Source organism: Triturus cristatus, chromosome 4_1 (genome assembly GCF_964204655.1).
Source record: "Triturus cristatus chromosome 4_1, aTriCri1.1, whole genome shotgun sequence".
Classification (NCBI taxonomy): domain Eukaryota; kingdom Metazoa; phylum Chordata; class Amphibia; order Caudata; family Salamandridae; genus Triturus; species Triturus cristatus.
Window position 1 is genome coordinate 1118131401 of NC_140585.1, and position 14212 is coordinate 1118145612.

At 44.1% G+C, this 14212-nt stretch overlaps 1 protein-coding gene across 1 annotated transcript in view; it reads right to left on the bottom strand.

Annotated features, from left to right (window-relative positions):
- The window catches only part of CDHR3 (cadherin related family member 3), a 280029-nt gene that overhangs the window by 62597 nt on the left and 203220 nt on the right, over positions 1 to 14212 (bottom strand). Inside the window, exon 14 of the mRNA XM_085654140.1 lies at positions 13129 to 13379. Within this exon, the coding sequence (XP_085510266.1) occupies positions 13129 to 13379 (251 nt within the window). The remainder of the gene's footprint in view (positions 1 to 13128; positions 13380 to 14212) is intronic.

Below are 14212 nucleotides of genomic sequence, written 5' to 3' on the forward strand. Positions count from 1 at the left end.
TGCCATTCCCATACTGATAATATGCCGTGCAAAAACCAATGCTGATTTTGTTTTTGGTGGCGTGACGGCCCGGTTGTAAGATCACCGGCGTGGTGGCAGGCTTCTTAATAGATACGATTATTAGGATGTCATGTGATTCTTTCAGATTCACACTGAATGCGAGTGCCTGGCCTAGTATTAGTAGTAGCCGCCATGCCCGCCGGCCGTAGCGGTACAATCTCAATAGGGCATGCTGTCGCCGCAGTACTGGCCTGCCTGGTTTAAGTAAGTTAAAAGGCCCTACCAGCCCAGCCCCTGGCTCGCTGACGTTTCCTTGTCCAAACATCGCGGCTTTCCGATCATACCTGCGGATGTTGTTGGGCTGGTTGTGCGATGGGGGGTGGGGTGGTGGGGGGGTACGGGGGGGGGGTTGTTTCACTGAGCTATATTTCATATGCATGGCCCTTCTGTATTCTTCTGTTGGTATTATATGAGAAAATGGTCAAAATCAGGATTTGGTCCATGGATGCTACGGATGCCTCTGGGGTACAGAGCTCCGCTGATTGTACATTTGACTAATAAAATCTGTTTACAAAAAAAACCATTGCGGCTAGCACGCAGCCGCGCACAAATTAGGTTCCCAACGACGAAGCACAGTTGGTTTCACATTTTCACTTTCTCAGGTGTGGTCTCTGTTGCACTCAACAAACGGCTCCGAGTAACCCCGGCCTTCCCTTAAAGATAGGCTGGCAGCGGCATTCCCTCTTCCTTCCATCAGCTGGGTACAAAAACAATTATGTATGCATCTGCGAGTTACTAAAATCATGAACTGATGATGATGATGATGGTCGGTCGGTCCTGTAAAATAATACTCCGTCGGCCACCTGCGCCACAAATAAATCTTGACTGAAATAATTGACTCGAGCGCATGGCATGCGCTCCAAAAGAATTTTATTAAAGAGGAGTTCGGGCTCACTCATCATTCATCACTGTCTGGCTTTAACGTTGAAACCTTGTGCACGCACAATGCACGCCTCGGCAGTCCGGCATGGACCCTCTAAAACTGTGCGAGACTCCCAAGTCCCACTCACTGCGAGACAATAGACCGCTCACCGCTATGACACTTGTTTTTGAGAGTCACGCTAGTGCTGTTTGGAGGTAAGTGACAACCCTCACACTGCTGGAGACTTCTCACAGTCATTGAGACATCTTTAACTCCGTTTGAGAGGCACGTCGCAGTCCCTGATACAGCTGCAGTCTTGAGCACTTCTGTGAGAGACTCCTCACTGCAGTGCCACTGAAGATTTCATTTATTATTTTAACACTGAGAGACCCATTGTTAGGTGTGGCTCAGTGTCCTGTTCAATAATTCTCACAATATGTTCCACACAGGTGTGTTGTCGGATTTTATTTTGTGCAACAATGATAACCTATTACAAGTTTTGCCTATAAACTGGGGCATTACATGGCGATTTTGGCATTTAGCGCAGGCAAAATCCCAAGGTCCTGGAATTTTCTTTACATATTTCCCCGATAAACTGCTCCGCATTTCACCAGCTGGAATTTAGCCTGGCGATGCGGATGTCGCAATAAAATCCCCACAAATCCTATCCCTGATATGTGCGGTTACAAGTTACAACACGTTGCAAATTGCAGCTTGCAATTATATGAGACCCCTCTTTACTGCGAGGTGACACCTTTAACACTAGCTGAGAGATGTCTGTTATTGGAATACAGATTAAGTCTTGCTTTGATGTTAGATAGACTACTGCCTGTCGTTGACAAACAGGTAACTTCCACCTGCTGAACGCCCACATCACGGCACCCAAGTTGCCCAACTGAATAGTACTGTGAGACAGTAGTATATTGGGTGAGAAGCAGAAAATTATCATAGAATCAATAAATTACAAAAAGACTGCCTTATTAGTAGAGTTCTGCTTTCTACAATGTAACACAATAACTTCAATACAACCACAAAATACCCCACTTCACTTACACAAATTGTACTCTTTCTTATTAATGCTCTTATTAACCACCCGACTCTTTAAACTCGTGGTGTTGCAAACCTTCTCCCCCAACTGCAACTTATACAATCTATCACCGCTACTCCTTCTTCATCCATGTATCCACCTATACCAGGCCACACACAGTTTTCATAACTTTCAATCTCTTGCCCCTGCACATTCTGACGTGTCTTATTTGTTTGCTCCCCTCACGCCTGCTGGGCTGGTTAGACCTTCACAATGGTTAGACAAGCAGGAAACCCTGATTGGGTGTTTTCCTGCCCCACCACAACAAAAATGCACCCAACATCACTGATCCTTCTAGCACCACAAGGTTCTTTCCCTAGATGCTTACCACCTTTTCTCTTAAATTCAGCAGAAACGCTTAATTGCCATTAAAGACAAATGTACACCATCCAAAGAGAATTCCTCTACCATAATGTTGCTGTGTGCAAGTACTCTGAGATCATGCTATCCTCAAAAGACCATCTCCTCTCTGTTTAATTTCTTTCTCGCTATGCCTGAGGCCGCATACTTACTGATCCCTTTCCACACTCTTCTCATGCCTGACCAGCAGTGTGTTTTACCTTCATCATTTTTTGCAGCGCCAGTTAGACAGTTGCACTGTCTAAATTGTAATCACTGAAGTATATAACTAAGACTCCAAGCCAACCACTTCCCAAAAACATATCTATCCACCAAGGACAGTGATTGATCATATTGCACGCAGCCATGTTCCCAGTAGAAAATTGTCTTCTGGCTGATGTTTACTCACGGGCGAACTTCGAAGAGGGTAGGGAGGAAAGGGTAGGCAGCAGAGAGAGAGAGACAGAGGTAAAGAGGGGTGAGCCGTTAGGTCAGATACCAAGAGAGAGAGATAGCGGAGCAAGAGATGGGTGAGGAGAGAAGGAAATACAGTGTGTTGAGGGAGGAACAGGTAGAGAGGAAGTAAAGACAATCAGAGTTAGAGGTAGACAAGGGGGTGTGGGGGTTAGAGAGAGAAAAATAGAAGCGAGAAAGAGAGAGAAAGAATACTGAGGACCCTGCTATTATGCTCCCAAACAGGGCGTTACACGTCTGTGATTGTTCAACAACTTTGAGCAATGTTTGTAATTTTTAGGACAACAAGGTTGTGATGAAAATGTACTCTATTTTGCTGCATAGAAAAAATATTTCTCTAGTGTGGACTGCAACAAAACTCTCGTTCAAATTATCTATAATACTTTAGGCCTTGGATTCCTACTCCCAAATGTCATTATATTGAAGTTTATTTTTCAAATGTGTAAGTTTGATGTGTTAAATAAGTCTGCACAGGTGCTCATGCCCAATCATAGATGTATAGTTATCCCTCACTACACACCTAATAGTAGCTACAACACACAGGTGTTGCAGGAAGCTCAACAAAGAATCCCTGCCAGCACAGCATCTCTGGGATAGGCTCGGGAATTGGGATAGCTTGCAGTTTCACTCTTCTTACCATTAAACACAGGCCTGGCCAACATGCTGCCTGCAAAGTGCTCTTGAGGCTGCTTAACTCAAGGCACGGGTCTGCTTTTCCCATCTGGGTAAGTGAGTTTTCCCCATTTCAAGGGAGGCCAGCTCACCTCGTCAGCCCATTCCTGAGATTGCCTGAAGGTAAAGTGCCAAGCCCTAGAAGTACTATACCGAATGTGACGGCAGGCAGGATTAGTAGGGTCCCTATACAATCTGTCTTCCTCACATGACTCCCTTTGCTTCAGAGACCTATGTCAAGCCATCTTGAATCGTTACCGCTGTTTCATAGAGCTAGCCTATGCCATTGCCTACACACGTATCATTAACAAATAACAACTAGCGATGTCAGGTAGCTACTCAACTGTCCAAAGCATCAGCCGATATGCTGGGATTCTACCACAGCACTGGAGTGGATAGAGCAGGAAGTTGAGGCACTTGGGGTTGGTGAGTTTAGGATTGTGGAAAGATTTGCTTCATACAGTTCACCAACACCACAACAAGCAGTGGGCTTCAAAATGCTCCACTGCAACATACCACACTCTCACCACTTCCGCTGGAATGGGCAAGGCTCATTTGCTATGTTTGTCTTTAGTGTGATGTTTGGATTTTTCACAATCTTATGACTTCTTCAGTGATGTAACATTGAGGGCAGCAGCAACACTCTGAAAATTGTTCCAGCGCCACATGCTTGGATGCTTTTCTTTGACATTTTCATGCTTTCTGGCCTGGGTGCCTTTGTGCGACATTTCCATGCTTCCTTGTCTGAGTATTTATGTGTGAGATTTCCATGCTTTCTGGCATGGGTGCTTATGTGTGACATTTCCACGGTTTATGGCCTGGAATGATGATTATGTGTGATACACACACACATTTCCATGGTTTATCGATTCGCATGGGAGCTTATGTGTGCTTCCTTGTCTGAGTACTTATGTGTGAGATTTCCATGCTTTCTGGCCTGGGTGCTTATGTCAGGTCATCATTTACGATTTACTATGCTTTGAAAGTTAATATAGCTAAATATGTGATGGAAAATGTATTGTGCACCATTGGATTTTCTTTTCACAAAATGTTCTTGAGGGGAGAATCCCCCGCATGCACACACCTCTAGCAGTCGTTAAGCTTGCTGCGCTCGTTTGCTACACATGGTAAGGGGGCTGTTCTAAAAAAATTGCCAGGGTTGCTGTGGGTTCCCAGTCCGGCCCTGAGTGTCGATTAATTAATCATTTTTGTGAATCACAGTGTGTAACTAACTCTGGACACTGCCACCTCACCCTGCTTTTGTTGTAATACCAGAAGCCAAAGCTTAAAGGTGAAGCAAACTTTAAAGACTGTGTGTGTCTTTCGAGTGAGCGCTGCAGAGCTGCCAGGGGTATGAATTGGAAAAGGCCTAAATTTGGGTGGGCAAAGTAGGATCCATTTGGATTGTGCTTTAAATGCACTTTTGATTTAATCTTTTTCAAAATGTTCATGGGGAACCTCCTATCAAAACCTTACAATGAGGAAGGCTCCCTTTCTTAAATTCAGATCACGTATTACATCTGACTTTTAGCAGTGCCAGTTAAAAAGGTGGGTGGAGCTAATAGAGTAAGTGGGTGGAGCCATATGAGGGGGTGGGTGGAGCCAGAGAAAAGTAGGTGTGGCCTCCGACAAACATTTGAGCACCTGCACTTCATATTTTACAAATTAAACACTGCCTCTGCCCCCAAACCTGGGCAATTTCTCTTTTCACCAACAGTAGTGCTATTGCCATGAACTGACGCACCTCCTTAGGGAATCCAGCCACATACCCCAACAATGCAACCTCCGGAGAAGGTACTACATCCAAGCTAATCATTTTCTCAATTTCACTACAATTGTAAGCCAACAGGACTCAATTGTGACACAGTTCCAGACCATGTGTGCAAAGTCGGCATGCGGGGATCTACATTTAAGACATGTGTGTGGTTTGTCTGGATTAAGCCTATGCATTCTCTCGGGGGTCATATAGATTCGCTGGAGAAACTTGAAATGCAATAATTTGTGTCTGCTATTGATGGAAACTTCCTTAGTTTGTATGAAACAATATTCCCAGTGCGAGTCGTGGAGCGGATAGCCCAGGTCATGTTCCCATGCTTCTCTAATTTTGGCATCCCTACTGGGTACAAGGGACATACATGCCCTGTACATTTTAGAGATTAAGTGGTTGCCTGCGGAATCTGTAATAACAATGGACAACGGGGTAAGAGGTGTGGGCTCCAAGGGAAACTCTGCAATATCTGAACACAATGCACTGTGAATTCTGTTAAAAATGTAGTGGCCCATGAATGTTGCCTCACTAAACGTCCCCTCCTCAGTACTGGAGAAAACATGTCCCTCTGTAAAAAGGTCCCCAATTGTCATTATATCATATTTGGTGAGTGTGCGCTGTACTAATGTCTCATGCATAATGGGAATCCAAGGGTTGTTCATCAATGGAATACCAGTTGAGTACACTGCGGCTGCCTTGGTGACTTTCTGCAGCTTCTGCGAGGCCCTGCTGGTGGAGGAGACCGTCTGGATATCCCGCGGGTCCCTATAAACTATAAACAACAATAACCAATAACCCTTCGATTAAGCACTATCCTTGGGGTCCAGATTAGCATGCAACCCACCACAAAGCTCTTCAATGCCTAGACATTGTCAGGAGCAATAAGAGCCAATTACAATCCAATATAATAAATCTGCTGTTTATAGGGACTTGGACAAGACTTGCCCTGCCAATGTCTATTATGTGTGTATGTACCAATATGGTATTTGAATTTGCGAAGGGCTGTTCAGCTATAAAGACAGAAGTGATTTGAGGTGTAGTTGGGCTTTGAGAGCAAACGTTGAAGCTGCTGCGTTGTGATGTATACTTTAAAGAGATGTATCTCTGGCTCTTTCATGAGGTTGGGGTTGCCATGAGAAGTTTCAAGGTGCTGGTCACAATGTCAAATTGTGGTGACTATTTCTTCTCAACATCCCTTGCAAATTTTTACTAATTTGCTGTATTGGGAAAATTGATTTGTGGTCATTTCTAACTCCTCCAGGATCCCCTCAATGTCTTGATCTCCCCTGATTACTGCTTCCTTCTCTGTCTGCTTGTTGATGTCTGCAATTTCAGCTGCCTCCCTGACATTCTGTCCTGCCAAAGAGAGGTCAAAGGTCTCTACAAACTTCAGAGTCTGAGTAATGTCAGGTCCTTTACTGTACTTGTCGTATTCCCTGTACTATCATGGACATCTCGCCCCACAGGATCTTACAGCATGGGAGGAGGATGCACATTGTATATGGGTACAGAGGCCAGGAATCACCTGCTTCCTGATGATTTCCTAAACCATGGTGTTATACGTTCTGTAGCCATGCTGCCATAGGAGGCCAACTACCCCTCTTTTTCATATGACATCTTAAAGTGTTGAATGGCTAGCCAGCCTCAGCTGGTTCCATATATTACTCTGTTGAATACTTTGGGGCGTATTTAAAAGCCCCTTGCGCCACCAGTGCCTCACTTTTTGTGGCGCACTGGCTGCACATTTTTTGCCCCATATTTACAAGGACAGTAAAAGCCACCCTGCGTGGATTTTCCTATCCTTGTAAATATGGCCCCTTTAAACATAGCACTTTGCGTGAAAGGGGTGTTCCATGGGTGTTGCTGTGGGTGTTCCCACGCAACACCCATGGAACCTAAAACATTTCCACACTTACGAGGAATCGTAAACCTGGAAATGCGTCAGAATGCTACGCCTCCCCAAGGGAGGCGTAGGGAGGCACAACAAGGAGAAATGTATTAATTTCTCCTCGTTTTTTTCCTCTTTCTATGCGTGCTGCATACTGCAGCACACATAGAATGAGGAAATCACCTCTGGTGATTGTTTATGTACAGGAAGGTGTCGCTTCCTGCACATAAACAATCATTAAAAAAATGACGTTTTGCAAGTTCTATGTGTGCTAATGCAGCACGTATAGCAGATGAAAAACACCATTTTAGATTGTTTATGTGCAGGAAGGGAACCCTTCCTGCATATAAACAATCATGCCTGTGGCGCAGGCATCCTTGCATCACGGTGCAAGGGTGCCTGCGTCGGCGCATGGCAGCCCATTGTGCGCCAGCGCAGGGGGAAGCACAGGGATGCGACATATTATTGTAAATATGTTGCATCCCTGTGCTTTGAAAGTGCTGCAGCATGGCGCAGCCAAAGGGCTTGCGGTGCCGCGCTGCGGCACTTTTTTGTAAATGAGGCCCTTAGTCCATTGAGACGCTATACATCTTGGTCACAGGTGGATGTGGAAACACAGAAATAGTAATTAGTTCTAGGAGTCTTATCATTTACATAGCACAATGACCACCATCCTGGACAAAGGCAGTTCACAAGGAGAACTCTACTGTATTAATCATTTCTTGCGTTGCTGTTCTATAAATCGGTGGCAAATCAGACTGTCTACATTATCTTTTACTGCTGCTGACAAGTCCATCTTAATTAAAATACTGTGTGTATTATACACCTTCATATATCCAGTAAGGTACAGTGTACAAGCTAGCAACAACCTTAACTCTTTGTCTCCATTTTAGTCTTAGTCCAGTGTATGACCCTGTATATCTAGATGCCCTATGCTAGTGTGCCTTGATTATCATTTTATATCTCTGGGAAGGAAATGGGCCCTGAGTATGCCTGTCACTGGCTATATTGCCATGGCAAATAGGATAATTTGCAATGGGGCAGCTCTGCATCAGTCCAGTTAATATCTGCCAGCTATCAATCACTTAGCCTGGCTCTAGCCCTTGTGTTTGTGTATAGTAGTTTTATCCGTCTGATTTAAGATGGCCACTACTGTAATATCTGCAGCACCCAAAAGCTTTGATGGTATCAAGTTGTACCTGTGCCACTGTAAGCCCCAGTCTCTCAACTTCCGACATTTTGCCGAATCCTGGCTGGTTGAGAGTTAACCAGGTCTGTGATATGGGAATGTTTGTGTATGTTTTGACTTTGCTCAAGATGTTATGGTTGTGGTTCAACAAAGAAAGGCATTGTGTTAATTGTGTAGGGGCCCTGTCTGGTGTACGATGCACTATTTTTGTTGCATCACAGAATATACCCATGTAGGGATCACCTCACAACTTCTAAACAGACCCCAGACCATACAGAATGCAGCAGGAAGGCTCATCCTCGACCTCCCAAGGTGGACCCACATAACCCCCCAACTCAAAACACTACACTACACTGACTCCCCATCAACAAACGGTTCCTGTTCAACATCTGACCCACACCTACAAGGTCCTCCACAACAAGGGCCCAGCTTACCTCAACCACAGATTGAATTTCCACCAACCCATCAGACGACTACGCTCAGCATCCCTCTACCTGCCCACACACCACGCTTCCACAGATAGGAGCGGCAGCCACACCTTCTCCCACGTGGCCGCAAGGTCCTGGAATGAACTTCCTCTGCAACTCCGAACAGCCTCAACCCTGCAGGAGTTCAAAAAGAATCTGAAAACCTGGCAGTTCCCGCAGCAGCAGCACACCCCCCTCCCCTGGCACCTGGATACCCTCACGGGTGATAAGTAGCGCTTTACAAATCCGGTTTGATTGATTGATTGATTGATTTAAATGCACAACCTTTCTCCTGAAACATGACATTCTGTCCCAATTAGAATACATATGTCAGGATAAAAAGTGCAAGTACTACCCCACTGCTGGACTTGGCCCTCTCTTCAGGGTCACCCACAAACGTTTTGCCTTCTCCCCTCCTGTTTTGCTGAATTCCTTTTTATTGGCATTAGGACTCTGTGCACTTTACCACAGCTTACCTCACAAATTTGTTTTTCACTACTGTGAGGTCTGCCTCTCCCATTGAATACAATTGGATTAACTTATTGCATCTAGTAAGGGATACCCTTTCGCTTGCTAAATGCAATAAGTTAAACTTGTTTGGGAGTAGGTAGAAATATCATGTTTTGTGTCTAAGAATTTTTTAATTTAAAATCATCTGTAATGGAAAAGTTCAATATCACAATTCTGATAATGCCACTTTAAGAAAGTTGGTGTTTTTTTGTCCTAACTATTTGGTACCTGCTACCTGTTTCCTGGGTCGCATGACTAATTGTAGTTGGCAGATGGGCCAACATGGCAAGATGAGGGGGCAGAGTTGTGCAGAGACCCGCTTGCACTTCAACGGCACTGCCTCAGCTCACACACAAAGAACTTCACACTTGCCAATTGTGCCTGCAGACAGCCTGGAACCAGGACAGGGAGGAAGGAAATTGCAGACACTTCTATGTGGGGAAAACTCCAAAAGTTTCTTCCACTTCAAAGCAAGCACCAGGCATAAACTTAAGACCCTCAGACCCACTCTTCATCTCACCTCTGGACCTGCAGAAGGACTCTCAGAGGACTGCTCTGATGCCTGTGGCTTGCTCTGTACTTTTGAGGACTGCACTGCTGCACCAAGAGGACTGCCCTGCTGCCTGAAGCCTGTCTTGTGCCCTTAGAGGACAGGCATGCTGCTTGAAACCTGCTTTCCTGCTTGACTTCCAGAGTGACTCCAAGGGCTAGTTGGTTGACGCCCTGATCAGATGCTCAGGGACAGAAAAGGCTCCAACTATCTTGAACCCGCACCTGGCCCCAGCCCGAGTGCAACCTGACCCTCCAAGTGGTGCCGGTCCAGTCCTGGACCCTTGGAGGTGGCACTAAAAGTGCTGGGATAGTCCAAATCCAAACAGTGGGACTTTGGAAAATGTCCAGCCAGTAAGTGCTCTGAGAACCGAGTGGAGATAGGGACCTACCTGATCCCTGATGCATCCTAGGTTGGCCCGACTTCACAGCAGCTCTCACTACTTTCCTCTCCGCAACATCAAATCCTGTTGAGTGGCTCCTTGCAGAACGGTTATCCGGCATCGTGGAGACCTTTTTGGCTACAACCTGCAGCTTCGTCCCTCTGGAGATTTTCGACTTTTATTAAAGAGACTAAGTCGGAACATAGCATTCTTCAAGGTGACTTTGTCCAGAAGCTCCCCGATGATGGCCCCTCCTCCTCCTCGGACACCATTGGCAGCCTTGTCCCGCGAAACTTTGACCTTCTCATACATTTTTCTTCACTTTGTGGATCTAAATCACACTCAATCGCGGTCGGCCATACCTTTCGACTTCGCCCCGGTCTCGCAACTAGATGTCCACAGTTGGTCCTTTGATCTTTTAGGTGCTATTTTTAAACCTTAAACTTTCAAATTTATAACTGCAGTTTGTCATGTTGGTGTCAAATTAATTACAATGTAATCTATTTTTCTAAATTGGTGTGAGATTTTTCTTGTGTTGTGTTTTCACTTTATTACTATTTAGTGCTGCATAAATACTTTACACATTGCCTCTAAGTTAAGCCTGACTGCTTTTGCGCTATGCTACCAGAGGGTTAAGCACAGGTTCATTCAGTGACTTTTTGTGGTTCACCCTGATAAGGATTGTGGCTGTTGTTTGAGCCTTGTTTCACCCCTCAATCAAAAACCCAGTTCCTCACAGTCACTCTACTAAAAAGTGCTGGTCCCGTCTCATTCAAGGTATGGCAGCCCTGTTGAGAAGTGCCCATATTTTTTCAAGTACACCAACCCTCCTAAAAGTATTGACAGCACCCTAAGTGGGACATGACAAGCTAAGGCTGAGCCCTGGTAAAGGAAAAAAATGACTTTGAAACATGACCTCATATTTCTGTTTTTTGCTGCCTGAAGAAAGGGAACCTGTACCTGTCTCCCTGCCACATGCCTGAGCTGAAATGAAAGGCTACTAGAAGTCCTCTTTCTGACAAGGGCACTAAGCAACAGGGTGGATTTTGTGATTTACTGTTGGCCAAGGACCTAAGAATCGATTTCATTACAAATGGACGACAAAGTCAAGGTGCCAATTGCGTTTAAATTGACCTTGTGAAGTATTTTAATTCTTATAGCACAGAATAATAGTGCTATGTAATTATATTGTTGCATGCTGCTTTTTCATCTTCATGGTTCATATTTTAGATTTCTATGTAGGTATTTATAGAGCACAGAATTCTACTTCAAATGTACTAGGCTGCGACCCGAGTTAATTAAGTCATGACTCTTTTGAATGTTTCTTATGCACCTTTTAGGCCTCACCTCTTTTGGAGTCCCCCACGTTTTTATTTCAGTTAAAACACTGATTGTTGGCACTGTGTACATTATGCTGTAGAATCACTGCTGAGAAGCAATGCTTCTTTGCATCAAATTATGGCAGCCTTGCTTTAGTGCTGAAGTAGGCTGCTTCTTGCGCTTCCTAACATTGTGCGCTATAGCCAGCAGCGGCCCGTGCAGGTAAGAGCGGTGGGGCAGTGGGGCCGGGTGGGGGGCAATTTTCGACAGACGATGACAAATTAATGATTTATTTAATTTTCCCTTGTGGTCGTCTGTCGAACCTCCCCCTCAACCCGGCCCTACCGCCACACCGCTCTTACCTGCACGAGCCACTGCTGGTTATGGCCGATCAGTAGGGTGAAATAGAGGTCAAACCTATTGTTATTCTGTACCTCATGCTGAAACCACCATCAAGTGAAAGTACCCTCTTCAGATATATGATCATACAAAACTTCATACCACTCAGATTCATGTTTATCCCATCCGAGCTAGTCATAGCAAAAAGAAGGATCTGCTGGACTTTCCTAAGTTATGGCATTACATTCCCAAACATTTAATCCATGCTTTCGTTGAAATCAAGTCTCTGCATTTTTTTAAATAAAAGTATGAAATGCTCAGAGTGAAAAACAAGATTGCCACAGGTACATTCTGAGTGATTTCCACAGCTCATAAGAATCATAAGCCGAATCTTCCGTTGCCCTCTGGGCGGCATCAAGAGCTGTGTGCCAAACACAAAAAGGGTTAGGATGGGAGTGCCGTAGGAAGATGGGGGCCTTTGGCCTGGCAAGAGGCACCTCTTTATGCTACTTTCAGGGACACTGTGGCACTAGATTTTGGCCCTGGTTCATTCCCCTTCTCAGGGGGCAGCAGTGCTTCCACATGACCTACAACACCTACAGGTACAACACAAACATGACTGCAAACAAGCTAAAACTTGTTTTAATGAAGACTTTTCTTCTTAATGCATGCTAAAACTTAATGGCGCATTCCGAGGTTTGAGAACAAAAGCCCTGACCAGCCATGCCTGCTCTATAAGTATCTTGCAAAATCCAGATGCAACAAATTCCCAATAAAATGGCTAAGTTAGTATTCTTATTCACCAACTTTTGATGTTGGCTATAATTAGTATTTTTTTTGAGGAGGCTACAGAGTAGAACATTAAAAATCTATTTACGAGTATTGATACACGAAATTAAAAATAAATCAACAAAATATGAAGCAAGACAGAATTCCTGGACGGCTCAATGACAAATCATAAGAATGAGATTTTGGTGTTAATTGTACGAGCCAGCACAGTGCGTTTTCGAAACCAGCAGGCTCCAGGGCTAGTAGTTGTTTTGATTGAACAATTTCTGCAAAGTATTCGCATACTTCCAAGGCCAATGAGACAATTAGGACCAGCATCCCCCTGAATTTACCATGGACATTGCGGTGGTAGTTCTAAGATCTAGAATATCCCTGACCTTATTGTGATCACTTTGGTGGTAGTTGTTAGCCGTGGGATATTCCTGAGCTTACCGTAGTTGTGATGGTAGTGGTTGGTCCTGGAATAAAAGCATGAATGCTCAGTGTCACTGTCCCAGTCTGAATGAGTCCCGTCGAGGCTCTTGTTGCGGTTCCCAGTAAATTGTCATCTGTGATGTACACCAAAAGTTTGTAGTCCCAGACTTGGTCTAGTCCATTGGCATAGTCAAACGGGATCGCAAGCGTTAAACTTGTGATATTTGTGCCAGCACTCGGTGAGAAGGTGAAATGGTTGTTTATGTTGCCTAAAAAAAAAAGAACATCATGGTTATGATATCAAGGTATAAGGTCTGTTGCTTTAAAGATGATTAATCAGCAAAAATATTTATGATATTTACTTCAATATGTGGCTGACACTGAGGTACCATGGCGGTTCCCTCTCACGTCTCGGGACACCGGTTTTAAATACTAGGCCCCCAATATTAACATTTTTGGCAGATGCTGACACGAGGCAATAGATTGTAATAATTTACTTACTATTTTATAGATCTATATGTGGAGTGCTAAACTGTTGCATCACACAAGCACAAATCTCTGACAATACATTAGAAGCCATTACACTACATCAGGAGTGCCATCTATCTGCATGAGTTACTACATCGCTGCTAAATAAATATATATACTTATATATGTATACATATATGTGTATGTACGTATATATATATATATATATATATATATATATATATATATATATATATATATATATATATATATATATATATAAAACCTACAGGCAGTCGCCATTAGGTAGTTATAGTTAGGACCTCTTTTCTATTAAAAAAAGCAGTTATTGTTTTGACAATAACTTTGGCACCAGTTTGATGAATCTTTGCGAAATTTTCAAAACTAATGGCCCGCTCCGGTCAGCTCCTGTCTTGAAAGTTTCAGGTTGATTCGTCAAGCGGGGGCTGAGAAAAAAGGGGGGTCCCAAAACGCGTTTTCTCCATATTAATTTCCACAGGAATTTTAGACAAAGCTACAGCCCGAACTGCTAAATGGAATGACACCAAATTTGGCAAAAAGGTAGGTCTTGGTTCAGAAAGCAACCTTTTTTTAAATGGTGTAAATACGTTCA